The sequence below is a fragment of the Lissotriton vulgaris genome, chromosome 5 (genome assembly GCF_964263255.1).
Source record: "Lissotriton vulgaris chromosome 5, aLisVul1.2, whole genome shotgun sequence".
NCBI lineage: Eukaryota > Metazoa > Chordata > Amphibia > Caudata > Salamandridae > Lissotriton > Lissotriton vulgaris.
This window is the reverse complement of record NC_141693.1, coordinates 1,944,677,537-1,944,703,087: the sequence shown is the minus strand read 5'-3', so window position 1 is coordinate 1,944,703,087 and position 25,551 is coordinate 1,944,677,537. Positions and strand designations below refer to the sequence as shown.

Here is a 25,551-nt window from a genome sequence, read left to right as displayed (position 1 = left end):
CCTTCCATTCCCTGCAGTACGGATCCAGCAGGGCAGACTGGTGCAGCCTTCCATTCCCTGCAGTACGAATCCATCCCGGCAGACTGGTGCAGCCTTCCATTCCCTGCAGTACGAATCCATCCCAGCAGACTGGTGCAGCCTTCCATGCCCTGCAGAACGGATCCAGCCCGGCAGACTGGTGCAGCCTTCTATTCCCTGCAGTACGAATCCATCCCAGCAGACTGGTGCAGCCTTCCATGCCCTGCAGAACGGATCCAGCCCGGCAGACTGGTGCAGCCTTCTATTCCCTGCAGTACGGATCCATCCCGGCAGACTGGTGCAGCCTTCCATTCCCTGCAGTACGGATCCAGCCAGGCAGACTGGTGCAGCCTTCTATTCCCTGCAGTACGGATCCAGCCAGGCAGACTGGTGCAGCATTCCATTCCCCGTAGTACGGATCCAGCCGGGGCGACTGGTGTAGCCTTCCATGCCCTGCATTAAGGATCCAGCTGGGCAGACAGGTGCAACCTTCCATTCCCTGCAGTACAGATCCTGCCAGGGAGTCTGGTGCAGCCTTTATTTCCCTGCAGAACAGATCCAGCCCGGCAGACTGGTGCAGCATTCCATGCCCTGACGAAAGGATCCAGCCCAGCAGACTGGTGCATCCTTTCAATACCTGTAGTACAGATCCACCCGGGGAGACTGGTGCAGCATTTCATTCCCTGCAGAACAGATCCGACTGGGCAGACTGGTGCAGCCTTCCATTCCCTGCAGAACAGATCCAGCCCGGCAGACTGCTGCAGCCTTTCATTCCCTGCAGTACAGATCCAGCCGGGCAGACTGGTGCAGCCTTTCATTCCCTGCAGAACAGATCCAGCCGGGCAGACTGGTGCAGCCTTTCATTCCCTGCAGAACAGATCCAGCCGGGCAGACTGGTGCAGCCTTTCATTCCCTGCAGAACAGATCCAGCCGGGCAGACTGGTGCAGCCTTCCATTCCCAGCAGTATGGATTCATCCCGGCAGACTGGTGCAGCCTTCCATTCCCTGTAGAACAGATTCAGCCAAGCAGACTAGTGCAGCCTTCCCTGTTTCACAGAAGGCAGCAAGTGAAATCTTCCATTCCCCGCAGAACAGATCCAGCAGGGTTGATTAGTTCAAGCTGCCCTCCCTTACAGAAGGCACTGAGTGCAGGCTTTTATTCCCTGCAGAAGGAATCCAGCGATGAAGACTAGTACAGGCTTCCCTCTCTCACTGAAGGCAGCAATATCAATCTTCCATTCCCTAAAGAACAGATCCAACAGGGGAGACAAGTTGAAGCTTCCCTCTCTCACTGAAGTCAGCAAAAGCAACCTTCCATTCCCCGCAGAAGGGATCGAGCAGGCGGACTACTGCAAGCGTCTCTCTCTTACAGAAGGCAGCAAGTGCAATCATCCATTCCCTGCAGAACTGACCCAGCGATGCAGACTAGCGCAAGCTCCTCTGTCTCACAGAAGGCAGTAAGAGCAACCTTCCATTCTCCACAAAACAGATCAAGCAGGGCAGACTAGTGCAAGCTTCTCTGTCTCACTGAAAGCATCAAGTCCAATCTTCCATTCCCCGCAGAACAAATCCAGCAGAGCAGACTAGTGCAAGCTTCCCTCCCTTACAGAAGGTACCAAGTGCAGACTTCCATTTCCTGCAGAATGAATCCAGCTATGCAGACTAGTGCAAGCATCGCTCTCTCACAGAAGGAAGCAAGTGAAATCTTTCATTCCCCGCGGAACAGATCAAGCAAGCAGACTAGTGCAAGCTTCCCTGTCTCACAGAAGGAAGCAAGTGAAATCTTTCATTCCCCGCGGAACAGATCAAGCAAGCAGACTTGTGCAAGCTTCCCAGTCTCACAGAAGAAAGCAGGTGAAATCTTTCATTCCACGCGGAACAAATCAAGCAAGCAGACTAGTTCAAGCTTCCCTGTCTCATAGAAGGCAACAAGTGCAATCTTCCATGCCCTGTGGAACAGATCAAGCAAGCAGACTAGTGCAAGCTTCCCTGTCTCACAGAAAGAAGCAAGTGAAATCATTCATTCCCCGCGGAACAGATCAAGCTATGCAGACTAGTGCAAGCTTCCCTCTCTCACAGAAGGAAGCAAGTGAAATCTTTCATTCCCCGCGGAACAGATCAAGCAAGCAGACTAGTGCATGCTTCCCTGTCTCACAGAAAGAAGCAAGTGAAATCATTCATTCTCCGCTGAACAGATCAAGCTATGCAGACTAGTGCAAGCTTCCCTCTCTCACAGAAGGAAGCAAGTGCAATCTTTCATTCCCCGCAGAACAGATTAAGCAAGCAGACTAGTGCAAGCTTCCCGGTCTCACAGAAGGAAGCAAGTGAAATCTTTCCTTCCCCGCGGAACAGATCAAGCAAGCAGACTAGTTCAAGCTTCCCTGTCTCATGGAAGGCAACAAGTGAAATCTTCCATTCCCTGTGGAACAGATCAAGCAAGCAGACTAGTGCAAGCTTCCCTGTCTCACAGAAGGAAGCAAGTGAAATCTTTAATTCCCCGCGGAACAGATCAAGCAAGCAGACTAGTGCAAGCTTCCCTGTCTCACAGAAAGAAGCAAGTGAAATCATTCATTCACCGCGGAACAGATCAAGCTATGCAGACTAGTGCAAGCTTCCCCGTCTCAAAGAAAGAAGCAAGTGAAATATTTCATTCCCCGCAGAACAGATCAAGCAAGCAGACTAGTGCAAGCTTCCCTATCTCACAGAAAGAAGCAAGTGAAATCATACATTTCCCGCGGAACACATCAAGCTATGCAGACTAGTGCAAGCTTCCCTCTCTCACAGAAGGAAGCAAGTGAAATCTGTCATTCCCCGCAGAACAGATCAAGCAAGCAGACTAGTGCAAGCTTCCCGGTCTCACAGAAGGAAGCAAGTGAAATCTTTCATTCCCCGCAGAACAGATCAAGCAAGCAGCCTAGTGCAAGCTTCCCTGTCTCACGGAAGGAAGCAAGTGAAATCTGTAATTCCCCGCGGAACAGATCAAGCAAGCAGACTAGTGCAAGCTTTCCTGTCTCACAGAAGAAAGCAAGTGAAATCTTTCATTTCCCGCGGAACAGATCAAGCAAGCAGACTTATGCAAGCTTCCCAATCTCACAGAAGGAAGCAAGTGAAATCTCCCATTCCATGCGGAACAGATCAAGCAAGCAGACTAGTGCAAGCTTCCCTGTCTCACAGAAGGAAGCAAGTGAAATCTTTCATTCCCCGCGGAACAGATCAAGCAAGCAGACTAGTGCAAGCTTTCCTCGCTCACAGAAGGAAGCAAGTGAAATCTTTCATTTCCCGCGGAACAGATCAAGCAAGCAGACTTGTGCAAGCTTCCCAGTCTCACAGAAGGAAGCAAGTGAAATCTTTCATTCCACGCGGAACAGATCAAGCAAGCAGACTAGTTCAAGCTTCCCTGTCTCATAGAAGGCAACAAGCGCAATTTTCCATTCCCTGTAGAACAGATCAAGCAAGCAGACTAGTGTAAGCTTCCCTGTCTCACAGAAGGAAGCAAGTGAAATCTTTCATTCCCCGCAGAACAGATCAAGCAAGCAGACTAGTGCAAGCTTCCCTGTCTCACAGAAAGAAGCAAGTGAAATCATTAATTCCCCGCGGAACAGATCAAGCTATGCGGACTAGTGCAAGCTTTCCTCTCTCACAGAAGGAAGCATGTGAAATATTTAATTCCCAGTGGAACAGATCAAGCAAGCAGACTAGTGCAAACTTCCTGTCTCATAGAAGACAACAAGTGCAATCTTCCATTCCCTTCAGAACAGATCCAGCAGGGCAGACTAGTGCAAGCTTCCCTCTCTCACTGAAGGTAGCAATAGCAACCTTCTATTCCCAGCAGAATTAATCCAGCAGGGCAGAGAAGTGGAAGCTTCCCTGTTCACAGAAGGCAGTATTCTGTACAGAACAGGTCCAGTGGGGCAGACTAGCACAAACTTCCCTGTCTCACAGAAGGAAGCAAGTGCAATCTTCCATTCTCTTCAGAACAGATCCAGCAGGGCAGAGTAGTGCAAGCTTCTCTCTCCTCTCACTGAAGGAAGCAATAGCAACCCTCTATTCCCAGCAGAATTAATCCAGCAGGGCAGAGAAGTTATAGCTTCCCTGTTTCACAGAAGGAAGCAAGTGCAATCTTCCATTCCCTTCAGAACAGATCCAGCGGGGCGGACCAGCGCAAGCTTCTCTCTCACATAGAGGGTTGCAGAAGCAACCTTCCATTCCCTGCAGAACAGATCCAGCGTTGCCGACTAGCTCAAGCTTCCCTGTCTCACAAAAGGTAGCAAGTGCTATTTTCCATTCCCTGCAGAACAGATCCAGCAGTAGAGACTAGCATATGGTTTCACCACTCACAGAACATGAGAGTTAAGGTTTTAGTAGGGTTGGGTGGAATTGGTGGAGCATGTTTCCACAGAATTCTGTGGAATTACATTAAAATGCCATGCGAATCCCTGGAATTCCGCAGCAGGTGGAGTGGGCATCTGGTGCCATTTTCTCAGCGCAAAATGCAGCCTCTTGTGCAAAAACGGATGCGAGGAAGCATTTTGCGCTAAGGAGATAGCACAGCCACACAGCAGTCGGCTCCCTTACATGCTCTGTAGTGATTGCTGCAGAGTACATAAGAGCACCACAGCCGTGTGGTATGCAGAGGTTTCTTAACTTTACAAACCACAGCACCGCACTCTGCGGTGCACACCCCTCGACGCCCTTACACACTCAGCAAAGAGTGTAAGGGCACCGAGGGGTGTGCACTCCAGTGATCTCTAAACAGGGTGGGAGGAGGGAGTGTTTAACCCCTTCGATGCTGATGACGGAACGGTTCCGTCATCAGCGTCGGTTGAGCTGTGCTGATGACGGAACCGTTCCGTCATGACTCCGCCCGCGCAAGGCGGAGTCAGCATGGGCGGGGAATTCGCGCCGCACGGATGCGGTTAAACTATTATCTGCGGTGATGTTTAAACATAGAGGGACCGCTTCTTCTTCCAGCCCTGTTTTAGAAACACATCAACTGCAGGTTTTGTCCGCTTGCAGAGAGGCGGAATTATCAGTAATTCTGCGTTATACACATTCCTCCGATTCCACCACCAGGAGTAAAAATTCCGCCCAGACCTAGGTTTTATTGAAATGCACGATACAGAGCGGTCTCTGGAGCAGATGCTCGAATTACTGCGGGGATTGGAGAGGGGGATGAGGGAGTGAATATATGAATTCTGACACCATTTTAATTTAGCTGATTATCCTCCATCCCGAAGGTCCTGATGCTGTAACTCGAAGGCTGTGGGGATTCGTTGCTTTTCCACACATTGAGAAGTGGCCTTTATTTCTGCCTTCCCTTCCTGTGAACAAGGTACCTTCTCAAACTCGTGAGTGCATGTTTACTGACCAGCCCGAGGAGACAAGTGCTGTGTTTATGTTTTTATGCAACGTCCGCTACATTCAAATGCATTTCCTCTGAAACTGCGACACTACTAGGGGGAGGGGGCGTACACTGATGAGGACATTTTCCCGCCATTCCTAGGCTCTCCGTAGCTGTATCAGTGAATCCCCCCGAGGCTTTTGTAACAATGCAATTTGCTGATCTCCTGACAGTGCAGAACCATCTGCCGCCAGAGGGGGCGCCAAATACCTTCGGAAGAAGGCAGAACAGTACCATATCTGTTTATTGACTGTTGAAAAGCGCAGCAAGATTTGTGGATCGTGTAAAAAAAAGTTTTAAATAGTGCCCATTAGAAAAACATACTCGGAACAAGGTGAAACTATGCAGCAAAGTTTGCGCACCGTGTGTCAGAAGAACATTTAAAAATAACATCCTCTAAAAAAAAGTACTGGACGAAGTAAAATTAAATAGTATACTTGCATAACTAGGTAACTAGTAGCAAGACATGAGTATAAGCTATTCAAAATCTCATTATACCAACGTGCCTATATGCTTTATGAAATATTCTGGAATTTGAAGGTAGTACAGAAGACCATAAAAGTTAATAAATAGAGGGAAAAAACAAACTTTTCTCCCCACACCAGAACACCTCTCTAGTGTCATATGTCATGTAAATAAATACGTCCACCAAGACAACAATTAAGAAACAACAACACTAAGAAAAGAGCTTCAGACTGCCTTCTTCTCCTCCAGTGGCATGCTCCCCTCCGCCCTATGGTGTGCTTGAAACTGTCCAGAATGAGAAGTCTAAAGCTTGCCCAGGGGAAGGTTCTAGTCTGCCCAAAGAAGTGATCTGGAAAACGAATGGGGTGATCAAGTACAGCTGTTCTTAACCTTTTAACTTCTGTGGTGCACACAAGCTTTATTACCAGAGTCTGGGGACCCCCCACTGTGCCATTATTGGAATCCAGGGATCCCCGGCCTAGGCATTTTCCAATATTTGAACCTCAAAACATTACAGAAACAGGTATACAGCAATCAAACACTGAAATATTGAAATGATCTATTTAGTTCACAATCCAATATAGAAAAAACTAAATTGGAATTTGAAAAGGAAGGTTGGATCTTTTATTAATTTGGTATTTTCATTCTTACCGACAAAGAGACATGCTGGCCACTAGCATCTCATGATGTCTTTTTTGCTGCTAATGCATTCTTTTATTTTGCCGGTGCTTCAACCGAGGCCACCCATCGTCGGTACTATCAGCCTGATTCATCAAGCTGAATTGGGCTCGCAAAGGGACAGATTCTGAGAATCTGGCCCTTTGCGAGTGTGATTTTTGCATTTGGGATTCATCATCCCAAATGCAAAAATCGGTAATAGCGATTTCGCAAATTTGCGAGGTAATACATTTAAGGAATCTCTATTTGAGATTCCTTAAATGCAATTCATCATCCATTTTCAAATTGCGAAATCGCAATTTCGGGCCGCTATTTACAGCGAGGTCAAACCTCGTGGTAAATAGCGAAAACTCAGAAAAATCCTTTTAAAAGCATTTTTCTGAGTTGCATGTTGCACACACACATGTCCTTTGGACATGTGTGTGCGCAACCCCTGTTTATATTAGCATTTAAGGGGTGCTACAGGGTGTCCTCTGGACACCCTGGCACCCTTTACATCGCTATCTTATTTGTGATTAGCTAATTGCTAATCACAAATAAGGAATACTCCCCATTCATTCCTATGGGCCTTTTGGCCCATAGGAATGAATGGGGAGTTATTCCTTATTTGCGATTAGCAATTTGCTAATCGCAAATAAGGAATCTGTAGGAATCGCAAAAAATGTTGCTATTCCTACATGAATCCCGTTTTGCGAGTCTGAAATAGCGATTCCTTATGATTCGCTATTTCAGACTCGCAAAACCTCCCAATGATGAATCAGGCTGTATGTTCTGCTGCTTTGCTTGCGCTGCTCTAACTATTCAAGCTAAGGATGCCAACTACATGTTTTATATCTTGTTTCCCGCACTTTCTCTGTTATGCTTTCAAGTAAGTGCCCCAACTGTACATGACACAGACATTACTGCACTGAGGTCTACTGTGCCAAAGAAAACATAAGGCCGCACACCTCTTTGTTTAGTCCTGCTAGGAAGTCAGAGTTTAACAGGGAAATATTTAAAATCCACTTGATGGGGATGAAAGGTTTCAAAAAATACACAAGTTACAATGACAGCCTACCTCTGTTACAGTTAACAGATGCAAGGAAGTTACAAAAAAAGTGCAGTGGTTAGAAAGGATGACTTTCTCTGTTTGAGATTTATCAAAGGGTGCCAACGTTTTTAGAAACGACAAAAAGGCAGGTCCATTAGAAACAGAATCCTACCTATAACTATATCTATATCTATCTATATATATATGTATATATATGTATATATATATGTATATATACATGTACATATATATATATATATATATTTTTTTTTTTTGTAGAATATATATGCATATACATATATATATACACACACACATTTATATATATATATTCTACAAACAGAATCTGTTCAAAAGTAAATAAAGATCCATGAGCTACACCGATTTGCAGTATTCAAAGTATTTATTTCAGGCAGCAACATTTACGCATGTATATATAGACATATATATCAGTTAATTTTTAGGGCATAGATTCTAGTGGTCATCTGGACTTCCTAGGTCGCAGGGAGCTGTAATGCAAAGTACTACTGAGTGATTATGAAATAAATCCTGCCAATTATGCTTTGAAGGGCCATCGACTTCAGCCACTCGAAGTTAACATCCAATACAAGTCAAAGTGTAAAACATTTTTTTTGCCTCAAAGGTCCTTTTACAGAATGGCAAAAAAAACTATAAATTAAAATAGTGACTATTAGATAAAAAAAACTTTCCAACTTTAAAATGAGGTACCTCCTCAATATTTTGTCCAACACCCTGCGATAAAAAGCAAATGGCGCCAAAATTTCAATATTTCAACTAACTTGTAGATAAATAATACATTCCAGATTGAATATAGAGGTGCACAAAGTATGCCCGCGGCACACACATAGGGTAGGTTTAAGAGGCAGGCGCCTCGCCGTAGGTGCCGCCGCTGACTTGACACCGCGCATGTATCGTGAGACGGTAACAAGGTTATCCCCCCCCATACCTGCGCGCCAATCCAATTAGTCCCTCGCTGCTTCCTGCCTGGCTCAACCAATGCGGCCGGATCTCCCAAGGGACCCGGTCCTGAAAGCAAAGGCAGCTTTTAGTCCTTTCACTGGCTGTCCCCAACACAAATTGGATCTCCTGTTAACCCCTTCATTGGCTTCTGCTGAAACTGGAGATATCCAGTCGATTTTGCTAGAAAAAGGCGGGTGAACAGTTTTGCTCATTTTGGTACAATTTCGCGTCACTACATGCCCTCGCCCAGTTGCGCAACGCAAAGTGATGGGGCCCTCATGCAGAATGGGGTGAGGGGTCCCCGAGTCTCCTATATCTCCCTGTCCCCTTCCTTTGAGAGTGTTCTCTTACTGCTCATCTCTACAAGGTGGTCCTCATATTTCCAAGAGTACAGAGGGCTCTTTTTCAGTCTACTCATAGGTGGCACTCTCCCCCACTGCACTCTCCAGAGGTCGTCTCCTGGGCATTTATCTGATGTTTGGTCCTGTCCACCCCTCAGAGGTCCCCATTAAATGATACCCTCTCTCCAACCAGTGTGACCCTCTGCCAATATAGTCAAAGCTCCGCACTCTGCGGCCTCAGGATGTTCTTTCATTCTCTCCCTTCATCAGAGGTCAGGGCCTTCTCCAGGCCTCGTGGGTCCTTTTGTGCTCTTCACCCTCTGGTATCCACTCTCTGAACACATCCAAACGTCTGCAAGGACCAAAGTGGAGAACATTCATTCTGCACCTTTGAGCAGGACAGTGCATCACTCCACGTAACATCTTCTGCGATGCACAGCAGAAAAAGAAGAATTCACCCTCCCTCACACAATCTCACCCTTGCATCAGTGAAATAGCTGCACCATGAGTGCCCTTTCCAAGTAACCAATGGCTGATGAACGGGGGCGGATTAAAATTTGAATGACACAACAACGAATGGCTGTGTGGGCACTCCGCATTTGACCGTCTCTAACTGTATAGATGGTCTAAGCTCTGCAAGAAAGCTTCAGCTGACTCTCGACATAGGTAAAACCCCCTGAGACAGACGCGATGGGGACACTGGAATGACAGAGTAAAACCTAAGCTTTAGGCTAAATAGGGTCTGCGACGTTGAAGGCGGCAGAGCAACTGGCTTGGTTCTCCATTACTGCCACCACTGCGCATGCACGTGGGGCATCTGACCTATCACGAAGAGCTCAAATTCTGATTGACAAGCAGGGCACACCCCACCACTGAGCAGCAAAACCTGCTTATGGGTAAACCCAAGTCAACTGGAACAGCTATCTGAATCATGGCGGGACATGTGCATTTGTAAAAAGCGGCATGATGGGAGCGAGTAATCACTTATGGAATTTGTCAGACCATTGAAGAAGACGCAAGGTGACCAGCAGCCCGTGCGGCGAATAATTGTGGCTCACACCAGCGTGCATGGACAGGCATACACATATTGGATATGTACAGACAAGGATGACCCAAGTGTACTGGGAGCCAGTGAGGTGGATAATCGTGGGTCAAACCAACATGCCTGGACATGCACACGCCTCAGACACACACGGATGGAGATGAGCTTAGAATCAACTGAGAGTGAGTGAAGTGAACCATCCAAGGTCAAGTTAACTTGTGCTGGAAATGGAATAAGCAAGTCAAGAGGGCTACAGAGGCCGGTGCACTGGAAAATGGAGATTCACTTCCACCTCACGATAAAAACGAGCAGGTGACGACTACCTGGTGGACCAGGAGTCGTCCTGTGTAAGATGCACACACAACGGATGCCGGCAGATGGAGATGGTCCTAGAATGGGACAAGACCTTTTGAGGGGAGCAAACGTGTGTCAAACCTACCTGGCCTGGGAGCCACTGCAGTGGACAGGATGTCTCAAGGTATACCCCCACACACACACACATAGATGATCAGAGGATGGGATCGAACCCAGTGAAGCCGGTAGTCGTTGGGTAAGGAGGAAACGAGGTCAAAGCTACCTGCACTGCATGATCTGACTCAAGAAACAAACCCATGCATAAACAAGCCTTGTAGCCAGAGAGGTGGTCATTCTGTGGTCAAACTGTCTGCATTAGACACAGTGACACAGGATTCATGCATACATATACGCGTGCAAGCATGCACGTGCGCTCACACACACTCGCACACATACACAGATAATGATGACTTCTGATTGGAAATCAGCAAATGTAGGTCACACCTGCCAGTGCAGAGTGTTCTGGCACATAGAACAAACATATAGACATACATATGTACACAGATACACAAGGACACCAGGGCACATACACAATGGCACAAAAGATGACCCTAGGGATCTCCTCAGTCCCGAGCACTGCCATTAAGAATCTTGGTTTCTGGATGGACACAGATCTGACTATGGAGACCCAAGCACGGAAGGTGGCAGGCACATGCTTTGAGCTTTTACGAATGTTCCACAAGATGCTTGAGCTAATCCCCATACAGCTCAGCAAAACAACCATTCATTCCTTGGTCACATCACGTTTGGACTACTGTAACTCGCTCCTTCTGGGCGCACCCACATATGTTATTAACAGGTTACAGGTAGTCCAGAACGCAGGGGCCATATTTTTGTGTCAAATCTCAATGAAGGAATCAGTAAGTACACATCGCAGAAACTTACACTGGCTCCCGATCGAGGCGAGAATCAAGTTCAAAGCGCTCTGCCTAACCCACAGAGCCATGAATAACAGAGGGCCAAGAAAGATCAGAAATTTGGTGAGCTTATACCTTCTCAACAGATGTCTGAGGTCAGGCACTGAGTGCCTGTTAAAAACCACCAGAATAAAAAGGGCCAGATGGGGAGGACAAGCCTTGTCCCACCTGGCACCCAAACTATGGAATTCACTTCCGCGGGAGATCATATTTACAGCCCCAGAAGCAACCTTCAGAAAAAAACTGAAAACTTGGCTGTTTAACAAATGCAACTAACCTCCCCCTCCCTTGCTACACCATGTCTTAATCCTAGCGCTGGGAAGCCTTTGGGTAGCCATTTGCTCCATAAGTCCTAATACCAATGGCACAGGAGCATGTGAAGCGGACATTCAGGGGTCGAAATACCTACGTGCCGATACAAGATGCAGCTACATGTAAACAAGGAAAGACACAGCAGCCACTGAAGTGGGCAGTAGGGGGTCAACCTACTGCGTTAGGCACCTTAAGACAAGATTCACATGTTCAGAGCAGGTTCCTTCGGTGCAGGAATGGCTTCAGAAAATAAAAAGAGTTCGAAAAAGCGAACAATTCTATGCTCAGAGGATCGGGGGGGTGAGAAAATTTGAAAAAATTTGGGGATCATATTTTGATTAATTGTTTATAAGATTTTGTAGATCAAAAATGAATGTTAATTGATGCTTGTATCCCCCGGCTGATTCGTTATATGCTATGATTTTTGCTAAATGTGCCTTTATGTCATGATTAATGATGTCACTAAGAACTTCAATAAAAAAAAAAGACAAGATTCACACATCTACAAACAAAGATGACCTTGAGAAGAGACCAGAGTCAGAGGGTGGACAGTTGGGTGTGATGTCAACTTGTGCTGGAAACAGACACCCAAGAGATACAACCACATCCCAGGCAGAGGCCGCACACAACAGCTGACGGTGGTGGTACCTACCTCTTTGGGGGACTGGATGGCGATGAATTGATCGAAGATCTTGCGCGCCTTGCCCTGTAGTTTGGCGTTGGCTTTACTCTTCTTGTACTCCTCACAGGCCATCCAGAAGTCCAGGTTCTCCTCGCTGAACTCAGTCTGGAGGAAGCCACGGAAGGCGGCCTTCCCATCTGGGGAGCGAAGGGATAGGAGGGCATGTTACTGGAGGCCTGAGCCTCACTCAACATCTTATGTCACAGAATGTCTTATAATTAACCATGTGATATGACTGAAGCTCGCACTGTCACTCAAACGCTCACTAGATAAAATGTGACGTCAATCACTGTCTACCTTTAGAATGATGATAACCTCTCACCAGCAACACTTAGATGCCACAAAACATATGAATATAGACCATTTCATGTTACTGAACATCTTAAGACATGCAGTGAGATGTAATAAGTTATATTTAATTTATTTAACACCTTAGTATATAAAGTTTGATGATACCTAGAGTTTTATATCAAATGTGCTGTCACTCAACATTTTATTTTGTAGCGTAAGTGGTGTTATTGTACATGATATCTTGCAGTGAATAGCTTGGACTGGTGTATCTAAGCAGCTTATTCTACAGGGGCGGCTCCTCCGTAATGGTGGAGGAGCGTCGCCACACTGGTCAGAATCCACCGCCTCATCCACATTTGGAGTCTGGCTGCAATAGATGTAGCAAGGTCTCTACATCTGATAAATGGAGCCGCTAAAGCAGGCCGTCTGACAAATTTACATTTACATTAAAGCATGGGCCAATATCCCTTTTATATAAATTAGTGGTCGCGGCAAAGGAAGTCGGCCATGTTGGGTAGGGATGGAAATCAGATACAAGTTTGTTTGTGCTTGGCGCTTCCTTATGTCCACAGGAGCTTCCACTCATGATGCAAGGACTGTGGTGTGCAAGACCTGGAGTTGATTACCGGTAAGTAACCGGGCGATTGACACCATGCCTGTAACTTGACACCAGACATAGGGAACTCTTGCCAGGAGTTTTAGGTGGAATGTGATGTTGTAGAATACATAAAGTGTCATGAAGCACATATGCTGTGATGCCAAAAGACCATTTCATTGTACTTCACTTCAGGCCTTATGGAAACAAATTCTCTAAGGGGATGTGCCAGGCCTTTGGTATAGCCGAGGTGAGGCCTCCTTCCTTTCTTGTTGGGAGGTACTGCACGTTAGACTGTTGTTTACTACTATGGCATCAAAGCCACAATTTTTGCTCTTTTTTCATTGTCCAAATAGTAAATTATAGGAAATGGAAAAGTTTGCTGTTTATAATGATCATGTAGGGGGCCCTATTTTAAGTGTCACTAAAATCACCTTTAAATATTTGAAGATGCAAAGATTCTTGTATGCAAATGTAATAATTATTCATGGGTTGGCTATGTTCCCAAGAGGAGTTATTTTCTATTGCAGTTGCATTTCTATAGCGCCTCAAATCCCTGATGAGACCCTGAAGTGCATTTGCAGGTAGGTAGCATTCTAGTCTTTGCTGCATTCCACATAAGAGTCGCAGAGTAGGCCGTGAACACTCCACTCCTGTGATGTGGTTGACACTCCCAGCACCCTTTCACATGCAGTAAAATTCAAGCCCCATTAGTACTCACACTGATCCGCCAGCAGCTTTTCAAGGGATTCTCCCCACTTCAAGGCTTCGTGAGCAGGCGGCCTGCAGGAACCAATAACAAGAGACAAACAATGAGGTCAGGCAAGGACAGGCAGAGCAGGCACTTGTAGTAAGACAGACCGACAGCAGGGGGACTTGTCTGTCAAAGAAGGCTTTTGCTAGTCTTACACAAGTGCAGCAGAAGAAAAAACTGTTGTGACTTTGGCAGGGAGGGAGGCGAGAGGGGCCAGCTCCTACCATCGATCACTAGAAACCCTCCCTCCACCATGGAAGTGTGAGATTATTTGGAATGTTGGTACATTCAGTTCTGGGCCACTCTCTGCTAAAAAAGGGTAGCCACAGGAAAAGTATTAACATGGGTTGCACAAGGTAGCAGAAGTAGAACAGAGCAACCCCAAGAAAATCTAATTTCCCATGGGGTCAGTGCTGACTTTAAGAGGTTATAGGCAGCTGCCTTAGAGCATTGCAACAAGAAGCCACATGATGGTGCTAGACTACAACAAATTACCTTAACATGGGTTTGTCATTAGGCTAGGAAGAGAACCCAAATGGAAAAAATAAATGCTTGGGACTCAGAAATTCTTACAACAAAGATGCCTAAACGAACTATGCACCCAGAGAAAGAATGTTATCCAACCTTTGCCACAGCATGTCGACATCTCAACAGACGTCTAGCTAATCAGCTCAAAGTCCGGTAGAAGAGACATTATGATGCAGGGCCCACTTTAGCGCTGGTGGCGTCAAGTGCGACAATCATTTTTGGCGCCCCTGCACCCAATAACCACCTCTCTCACTACCACCGGGCAAAAGCGCCCATCGTCTCTCCAATCATAAGCTATTGCTAAACACAGCGCCCCCCTGAGGTCATCGCCGCCCCCACATGTCAGCGCCCAGTGTGGCCGCACCAGTCACACTGCCCTAAAGCCGGTCCTGATCTGATGAGATACATCTGTGGGAGGTGAGGATGGTGGGAGATGAAGGGGGGTGCAGTAAAGATGGATTGAATGAAGCTTACAAACTGGGAATTAAGTTAGATGTTTGTCCAATGTTCTCCCACAAAGGAGGAGACAGGCCCAGCTCGCAGCATGTCGACACTGCGCTACGGCTCAAGCATCAGTTCCTTCAGCCATATTGGTTCAATTGAATGGAAAGCAAGACTACAAATCCCAGAATGCAGCGAGATGTGAAATTAATTTGTAAGACTGGAAACAATGACATGAAAATTTGCTACAGACATTTACAGCTCAATTGGTATATTGAGATATAATTGATGGTGACAACTAACTCAATGTTATTCATTTTATTGACTTCTGGAGGGAAAAAAGCTGAGTGGAACGACGGGATTTGAACCTGCTTCCATGAGTTCAAACACAGATCCCTGCAGTGAGTGTATCAGTGCCCTGAATCACCAGACCCGGCCTAAGATGGAGAGAGGAGGCGACCTTCCCTAAGATCTGACCTGCAAGAGGAAAGCATAGGAAAGGACAAGCATCCCACAGTAGGACCAGTGAAATGACACTACATAAGAAACAGGGGGCAGCCAGAGCCCCACCAGGCCATGAAAGGAAGCGGAGAAAGCACCACAACCCACAGAAAACAACTACAGATGAAACACCCACAGATGATCTGGAGAGAGTCACGGCTGAAGCAGAGGCTGGGCTCGGTATGCCAGGGATCAGGGAGGGCTTTCTATCCTCACCTGTGGGGGGCAGAGGAAGCAAACTGAGGCCCCTGAAGGGTTAATAACTGAAGGGCAGACAAGATAGGGATGCCCCCTCCCCTGCTGCTCTTAGCTCTTTACATATAAACAAACACTGGCTGATTATTACAAGAAACTCCGGAAAAATATATATATATTCATTTCAGCTCCTGGGAAATTAGGATGCACTTGACCCAGGGGACTTTGCAGATTTCACATCCGGTTAACCAGCCTCCGTCTCTGGGGTCGGTGGGTCTCACCAGAGTTTGGCTGGGCCTCCGCCCCCACATCTGGCTTAAGAGAGGCCCGTCTGAGGGTCCCGAGCTCTGCACGCTGCGGCAGTGTAGACACTTAGGGCTGCGGATCACTCGGGATGTAAAGTATACCGAAGTGCAACGCAATGGAAGGGCTACTGAGGAGTAGAAAAATATTTTCAAGAAATAGTCCTATTTGCTCAGGGTTGGGTGAAAAGTTTAAAAAAAAAAGCGAGAAGCCATACAATCTAAAGAAATCATGTGGAGAAAAAAAAAATACGCGATAACAAAATCATTTAAGAATTGAAAACAAAATTGTGTCATAAATTACACAAGTTTTCAAACTTTCAAGGTAGGATCAACCTCAAATAAGTTAACAAGGCTAAACATTAGACACCCATTCGCAAGTTTTCAAAGAATGCCAGAAGCTTTCTAAAGCTGCATTCAGGGGGGCGTGGGGGCATCAGTCCGCCTGGACATTGCACGGGGTTTATTTATGCCTGGATGCAGAAGAGAGCGGTTCTCCGGGTACAGAGCTAGGCAGAGGCGGGGCGAGGTATTTGAGGGCCCTTGCTGTGAATAAAAGAGTAAAGATCACTTTGAGGACAATGAGGGGTGCTAGTACGCAGAGGAGGTGTAGTAGGGGGCAGAGAAGAGTACTGTAATAGTAGAATTTATTTAAAGGCCATCACTAGCAAAACCACCACCCGTTGCAGGTCAGTTGTGCCCAAGGACATGTTCAAAAGAGAATTTTGTTTGAAAAATGATTTACTTTTGATTTTATTTTAAAGGATGATACCCACTGAGAGTTATATTTTTTGAAATGTTATGTTTACAACAAATTACATGGTTGGGTGCTCCCCCCCTTTGCACTTGAGAAAGCCCCAGTAGTAGCGAAATAAACAGGTTTGTGTGAGCCACCAAACAGGCTCTGAACTGGAGAAAGGGGTGTGTGCAGGTTACAGACGCGGAACTCCAAGTGAACATGGATAACATATGGCAATCCAGAGGAAGATAGAAAGAGGTTTTACCAGGACAGGGTAAATGAGGAGAAGACAGAAAGCAAAGAAGGAGGTGTAACTTTCTGATTCTTCCATATTTTCATGCGTATCCCAATCTTAAAAATAATTGCATAAAAACTTTGCACATTTTCAGTAAAATCACTGAGGGTACGTGAATTTGTTTGGATTTTATGTATTATCCTTGCGCTCAAGCAATATTGAACAATCCTCCTAGTGACTCTCTGCAAACCAGCGGCAGGTGGATGGAAACAAGAAAGGGTGAAGAGATGTGGTCGAATGGCTAAATCTGTCCACGTTTGAGCACAGTTCGAGTCCCGGCATTGGCTCAATATCCTGTGATTCTGAAAAATCACTTAATCTCCCTATACCTAAAAGACACAGCCTCTGATCTTGTGTAAAAGGGGGAGCTCCATTGACTGCCTGCTCTGTACTGGGGGTCATGAAAGATTGCTGCCAGGTTCTGCTGCTCCTATTCAGCCTACATAGACCAAACACATTTAGAGAAGGGTCCAAGGGCAAATTTAACGACTAACACTAGGTACATGCCCCAAAACCGTATTTGCTCCTATTCAGCCCACATTTTTCTGCTGCCGTCAGAGGATCACCTTACGAAGGGTCGAGCCACCATGGTAACCACCATCGTTGATGGAGACTTTGCATCCCACAATCTCCTTCTGCCCACATACCTGTGCAGGACTAAGGCCCTTCAAGGGGCCCATCACTCTCCTGCGCCCAGGCTAAGCCTGGAAGAGGCTGGGTTGAGCCCCCCCTATTGGAGAAGCGTGGCTCAATGGTTAGAGCGGCAGACCCTGATGCAGCGGTCTGGCCCGGGGCCAGGGTTCAATTCCCGCCTCGGCGGCTCTTGGACTCAATCTCCCCGGACCTGATAATTCTCGCCTCGGCGCCTACTCTAATCATGGGTCCCACTCTGTGACTCTGGGCAATAGCTTGCTTAATCTCCACAACGGCCCCAGCAGCGCTTGGATGCCTGGCTTCACGTTGGGGGTGCCCAGGAGTGGACATCTCACAGGAAAGCCAGAAAGGGTTCCACAGCGGTATGAATACAGCGCTACGAGACCTCTGGGTAGAAGGCGCTATATAAATACAAACACATTTACATTTACATTTTACATTTACACATTTACATTTACATTTACATTTACATTGGTTGGTGAATTGAACTGCACTAAGGTATGTGTTTATGGTCTCATCCAACTAATATCGTTCAATAACTTCCATCTTGTGTCCTGGATTTAAGATCTCTCACCCTATTCAACAACATCGACTTGTTAAACCATATTAATGGCTCAGGATATGAGTTAGGTTTGTTGTTTTTTATTGGTTTCGTTTATTCCCATTTCAATTATAGCCGACTATAGGGTGAGGTAATGGGCTAATGGAAAGCTCTGGATTGGGCAAGGGGCACAGCCAAAAACCCCAAACATAAAGTTAATCCAAACGTTAACACTCTTGAAAAAATTGACCACCTGATTGAAGAGGTGGAACAGTTGATTGGTCCAGACTGTCAAAACTCAGAACAAACTGTGGCTAATTCCAAATCTCTACCTCGCGCGGGGGCCATCCCCAAGAAAAAGCCTTGCGGAAAACATCAGACCAGAAGCCTTCCAACAAATAAAGGGCTGTTAAACCTGTAAGAATTGAAAGGCTTCTATTAGCCCAAATTGGGCCCAAGCCTACCTCCCTTCTGTTCCTACCGGTGCTAACGAGCACGCTGATACATTGACTCCACGCTCATTACCTTCTCCCTCTGTAATTTCGTGCAGCAATCGTTATTCTCTTCTTGCAGAAATCGCTCAGTCCATGATGACCGCGGGGACGACTCATGCGCCTGTATCCCAATCCCCCACAAAGGAGTCTGTATTAGCTAAATGATGCCGTCACATTGACGAGCTTAGGGGGGAGGGGGGAATTGGAGATCTTAAAGCTACGGTCATTACCTTTTCTAATACCTTACAGCGTGTCCTTGCAAGCAGCAGCGGCCCGTGCAGGTACGAGCGGTGAGGCTGGGTTGGGGGGATTTCGAGAGACAACCACAAGGAAAATAAAATAAATATTTAATATTCCCTCGTCGTCGTATGTCGAAATCCCCCCCCCCCCCAACCTGTCCCACTGTTCTTACCTGCACAGGCCGCTGCTTCTTGCAAGCCCCTCCATACTAGCCAATATCCATGGTACTTTGTGCACAAAAACCACAGTTGGGAAACCAGGTACCACAGAACCATCCAATAGGGGGGAGGGGGGGTGATTCCCAGCTCCCTTACATAAGACCCCCTTGTCAGGGAGTCTCAGAAGGAGGGATGGGCGGGCCATACCACTTCTATTAGGGGCACCTAAACTCGCATTCCCATACTTTCCCATCCTGGTATTACTGGCACAACTCATAGGGACGAACACCCTTTCAGGCCCACGCCCATTTCCACACGTCATTCCTCGCGCCAACCAGAGTTTGAGAGCTCAGGGCATAGACGTTCAATATTCTTGATCAATGTACCAAAGCCCCAGGGACCTCACACATAGAAGATGAAGAATCTCTAATGAATAAAAAACATTCACTGGATAAGAAGGGTGAAGGGTTGTCGCTCAATAATCAGAGGACATACTGGCAGCTCGAAGGCGCTCCCGGCACAGTTCCTATCCGACAGTATCGAACTTACAGTTAGTAATCGGGACCTATTTGAAGTTTTATTGGACTTCAATCCCCACACTTCTTATCTGACCAAGATGACCAGCCAATTTAAATACAACTGCCCAGGTAATAGTCCCAGGTACTAGTCTACAACCCCTTAATGTCACTGCCAAGATAAGACCACCCACCAGGGTCATCGACTGACAACCACTCCCGCCCCACTCACCCGGGTTTCTACTTTCTGTCCACACTGATTTCTAGATTCCTCCTCCTCCAAATTTCACTACACAAGATTATGCATTGACTCAGACTGGCTCTGCTAGACCGGACATTCATCTGATAAGCGGGGACCCTATTACACCTTCCCAAGTACTTACCTTTGTTGTCCCTGGCCTCATGGAACATAGCTGGACTCAGATCATAAGCAGCCTCACCTGATTGGTTTAATTTTATCGAGTCATTTTATATCGGTTTGTTCCAAGAAACCTGGTTGACAGAGCCAATGTTTAAAATGGGATTTCTTAACTTTTCTGTCCCTGCGCTACGTGGACCTATGGGGCACCCACATGGGGGTCTGACAATATGGATTAAATAAGGTATAGATTTTAAAGTTAGCGACCTACACATTAAGGACCCTGATGGGGGTCGGTCTAAAATCCAATAGCATAACCTTCTTAGATGACCATCTAAGGATGCAACACAATTACTCACATCTAATAATAGCGGGGGACTCCAACACAACGTTTGAGCAACTGGATTCTGAAGACATTGACCTAGCTCTTGAGGAGGATAAGCAGTGAGGTATCCTTTGACCAGAACTCCCAGTAAATAAAAAATGGACAGAAGCCGCCCTGCAACTCAAAGCAATTTCCCTAGAGTGGGGCCTCCTTGCAGTAAATGGCAGGTCCAACTCTGACAGGGGCGGAGCCAACACCTTTAACACCTTGGCTGCTAGGCGTTTTCCCCCTCCTGTGCTGGACATTGATATTTTACATTATTCATGACGAGCTCAGCTCGTCATCAGCACAGCTCAACTGTCAGCTCGTCATGAACATCGAAAGGGTTAATAATAATATTGAGGACAGTCATATTGACTGCGTTCGGCTTAACTTCACTGCGGCCTTTCCTCTTCGACGACATGTACGTCAATGAAAGAATGGAAAGTGATCACAACCCATTGTGCTGGGAAACATCGTTTACAACGCGGTCGTTACATCGCGATGCCATTACATTGCGTTTTTTAGAACGCTAGTCGTTACAACGACTTGCGCTGGATGGCGCTCTAGGACAAGGAATAGCATAATTTACTATCCAACACCTTCCCTACTGTATGTAGACTGGAGTTGGAATAGTAAATTATACTACTCCTAAGTCCAGCGCTCTCCAACGCAAGTCGTTATAACGACTTGCGTTGTAAAAACCGCGATGTAATGACATGCGATGTATTAGCATGTATTGTAATGTCATACACCCATTGTCGTTACCCTGGAGTCCCTTGTCCCAAAAGAGCAGATCACCCCACCCCACTTACTATAATCAGAGACATGTATCCAACAAATGATATAGGGCACATCAGGTGGTCTCAGGTCCTGGCAATTCCAGACATATTGCTTGCAATACAAGAAGAAGTTACATCTACCATAGCGGCGCTGGGTGGGCAGTTAACCAGTTAGAAAGGGTAGGGTGAGGTTACTGAAATCCACTCCAAGTCGTTTACACAAATAAAATCTTATTTTTTAAATCCCTATAGCAGGGAACCGTAGGCCTCAATCTGCTAAGGGTAGCTGGTTTAACAAAGAGTGCAGGCATGCCAGTAATACATTAGTAGTAGCCATAAAAGCCAAAGATCTACCCAGGATCCAATTATCTAGGAAGCATTACACTCTCTCAGGTCAGAGTTAAAAAAAATGGGGATAATGAGCGATGGTTAGAACTAAAAAAAACTGCCAACCCAAAGATTCAGTTACATTTTGGTCTCTTGTTAAGTGGGGCAATGGCGGAAAGCCGCACCCTCCTAACAACTGTATTTCCCCCGAAACTTGGGCATCTCATTTTTCATCCCTGTATTCTGAGAAGGACACACCGAACATCATGACTAGCATTTGTTCACATATCCTGGTTGAGGATTTCCTTGACCTAGCTGAAGTATCAGGAGCCCTTGACCAAGTTACGGTCAGCAGAGTACCCGGCTCACACAGTATTCCTGTAGTCAGACCTATTCCTTTACGACAGAGGTAACGGGTCCAGATATAATCTTATTCTGGCCAACGCCATAGTACGCGGTGCCCCTATACTGGACTCTTGGCAGGGCGCAAAGTTAATTCCTATTTATCAAAAAAGTAACAAATCCACAACTGCCAACTATAGGTCCATAAGCCCTAACGACTCAGGGCCAGATGTAGGGCGGGAAATACCGGTCGGTAACGGCCGATTTCGGCCGTTACCGACAAGTATTTGGGTTTTGACATGTAGGTGGCCTTAATTTTAAAATACCGAATCGGTAAATCCAGATGTAGGTGGCACTTTAAACAGTGCCACAGGCCATTACCGATTTGTTATTTACCACCAAAATACTATTTGGTGGTAAATAACGAATACCTGTGTACATGCACATCTGTGCATGTACACCTGTGCCAGCGCCCTAAGGGCATGTATGTGTGTCACATGGCACACAAGCCAAAATCAGGGGTGCAACAGGGTGTCAAAGTGACACGCTGTTCCCCTTGACAATTCTGTATTTTTACCGAATCGGTATTTACCGATTCAGTAATTGACATTGATTCCTATGGGCTTCAAGGCCCAAAGGAATCAATGGCAATTACAGAATCGGTAAATATAGATTCGGTAACTACCAAATCCTACCGATTCGGTAAAAAATACCACATTTTTAGCTACATTTCATTTACCGAATCTAGAATACCGAATCGGTAAAATTCGGTATTTTAGAGTCGGTAAATGAGGATTGCCTACATCGGGCCCTCAGTCAAAAAAATCTTGGCGTAGATGGTCCTAGCCAGAATTCAGTTCAGAAGTGGATTCTTGACAATGATAAACTATCTCCCTTTCAGGTGGGATTCCGTGGGTGTATCAGTACGACAGACCAGGTCTTTCATTTTGTTTTACTTTGCTGTCGAACTGTAGTAATTGGCAAGGGCAGCATGTATGCTGCCTTTGTCGATCTTAAGTCCGCTTTCGACCTGGTCTCCCGGAATAGGCTATGGAAAGTTGTATCTGAATTATGTTTGCCCCCGGTCTTGTTAACCATACTGACCCAGCTAAACAATAATAACTTTGACCAGGTTTGTTGGGGTGCTCAGGGCCAACTCACTGACCATGTTCCTATTACTAAGGGGGTGCGCCAAGGGTGTGTCTTGGCTCCCACTCTATTTTCATTATTTCCCGACAGCATCGTCCAGTCTCTCAACAGTTTTCCTACAGAAGCTCCAACCCTGGCAGGCCTCAAAACCCCCATATTAATGTTTGCAGATGACATGCTCTTAATCTCCAAAACCCCAAGTGGTCTTCAGCGTATTCTGCTCCGGTTTGAAGAATTCTGTAAATGTAGGGGATCTGATAATAAATGCAGACAAGATCAAATATATGACATTTAACCAGCATAAATCCTAAGGGGTACTGTGAAATTGGGGGATAAACCCCATAGAAAAAAACGGCATTTTCAGCTATCTGTGTATTAGACTCGTCTCCAATATTCCCTGGAATTATCAGGCAGAAATTATGGCTTTGAAACTCCAAATCACAGGAGCACTGACCAAAGAATTTAACAAATCCCTCACTAAGCTTATTCGCAGTTCTTCAAATTTATGATGCCAAAGTTTTGGTTTCGGTCCGACATGGTTCTGAACTATGGGGCTGCTCTAACATATCTATCCTAAGAGCATCTGAAAATACATGTTTGAGGAGTGTGACATGCCTTCCGCAAACCACACCCACCAAACCACTGTTGTTAGATCTTGGCGGGAAATCAGTTAACAAAGCAAGACTCTGCCCAATACTTTACCCCCAAGATGGTCCACTATGCTTCTGCTTTAAGAACCGTCATAGACACTGACTTAGCTGTTGTACACTGTACATAGCGACACTGGTAGCCAAGTAGTATTTACCAAGTCTTCTTTATTGGTTCCAAGTCAAGGGAGCATCAATCTCTGTCTAGCCAGCTCTGGTCAAGTACCAGCCATGTACCAGCCATGTACTAGCCATGTACCAGCCATGTACTAGCCATGTACCAGCCCCACCAGGAGCAGCCTGCCTTTTTTAAACAAGAAGAGATGGCTTTTATGAATACGTCTTTGAAGCTTTTAAACTGGTTCACAAGCTTGAAGTTGCGGTGCAGGAGTCCTCATGACTATGAGCTACGTAGCGTACTTTAATTTTCGTTTTGCCTCTTTCCAGCCCAATCACAGTGCATGGCGGATACAGTATTTGGGTATGAAGTAAAGGTACTTTCATCATTTTTAAATTTTGGCAGTCCACTTTGTTTCTATGCCGTCACCGGTCAGTGTTTTGAGCCGGCCTTAACAAATGCGTGAGTCCTTGCTCACAACAGAACATGCTTTATTAATCTTTGCATATTGTGTTGTTTATAACATATGTCAAGGGCTTAGCATTGCTTACTTATGTTAATGTTTATGGTGTTACAACTCATCTTCATTTTCGCGATTTGTATAAGTGTGTTGTAAGCATTGATACCCCAACACAAGGGTGGTTCTTATTTATTACAACTCAGGTGAGTGATCGCTCACCGGCGTGGGGCACAGTTCACTAATGTTCTACAATTATTGGAGTTGTATGTGTATTTTCTTTCCAACAGTTTAGTATGTAGTGATACCACAGTTTTACGCTGTTTATTGGATGGGTCATCCATGTGTTTGGTGGGTGGACATCACAGTTGATCCCTTACATGAGGGATATGTTTTGGCCATAGCACACCCTTACATTTGGGTTGGGTTTGAGTCCCAGTTAGTGACCTCTACAGGAGGTTTGGGCCATGGGTTAGTTCTCATACATAATTGTTATTGGGTATAACCCTTACACAGGGTTAGGATATGGGTTTAGACCCAATTTACATGTTGCGCGCAGTACTAAGGTACAGCCCTACATAGGGTGTGTGTTATGTGTTGGCCCCTTACACAGTTTCCATGGGTCACTGTCCCATATACTTGTTTGTTCCCTTGCAGTTGGGATTGGTGTCGCTGGGTGTGTTACCCTTTGTGTCACTCGCCATGATGTTAGATAGCATTGGTGTTGCGAGGTGGGTTACCCTTTGCTTCGCTTTACATGATATTACAATGTGTTTATGCTTCTAGTGTTTTAATATTTATCATGGGTAGGATGGGGGATATTGATAAGTCTGTATGTTGTGTTTTATCCATCCTTTCTTGTTCACTCTCTCGTGATGTTTTGCTACTTGTTGCTTCCCTGAGTTTAGAACATTACTGCTTTATTGTGCATAGCTCTTCTCTTGAAGTTTTTCATTGTTGTTTTTATTCTAAGGAAAGTGATAGTGTTATATCCTGTGTATTGTATTTACATGTTAAACAGGTCTCCTAGCTGGTCAGCCAGAGTGAGAGATGGTGACGGAATCTTGGTGTGACTGTGATGAATGGAATGCCTGCGTGCCTGTGTGGATGAGTGGTGACAGTTGGAGATGGGCTGAGCAGCTAGGCAGGCTGCTCCTGGTGGGGCTGGTACACGGCTAGTACATGGCTGGTACTTGACCAGAGCTGGCTGGACAGAGATTGAAGCTACCTTGACTTGGAATCAATAAAGAAGACTTGGAAAATACTACTTGGCTACCAGTGTCTCTATGTACAGGGTACACCATTATCCTGTTGGGTAGCCCGGCTTCAATACATTAAAACACTGACACATCTGGGCCTGAAAGAGCTGTGGGATAAGCCTACAGGAGCCCCAATCTCTTCTGCTGAAAAATTGAAAGAGCTCTACTGGTCAACCATTTCCCTAGAAAAGCATCGTGTGGTAGAAACTTCGTCCCTGACAGGGAGGTGTTTAGAGTTCAAACCCACCTCTTCTATGGAAGCCTAATGGGACACTATATCGGTG

General features: G+C 46.0%; 1 protein-coding gene across 1 annotated transcript in view; it reads right to left on the bottom strand.

The window, feature by feature from the left end:
• The window catches only part of LOC147717822 (regulator of G protein signaling 3-like), a 434,129-nt gene that overhangs the window by 15,066 nt on the left and 393,512 nt on the right, over positions 1-25,551 (bottom strand). The window contains exons 5-6 of the mRNA XM_086924605.1: positions 13,829-13,890; positions 12,192-12,358 (exon numbers count right to left, since the gene is read on the bottom strand). Coding sequence (XP_086780731.1) covers positions 12,192-12,358; positions 13,829-13,890 — 229 coding nt within the window. The remainder of the gene's footprint in view (positions 1-12,191; positions 12,359-13,828; positions 13,891-25,551) is intronic.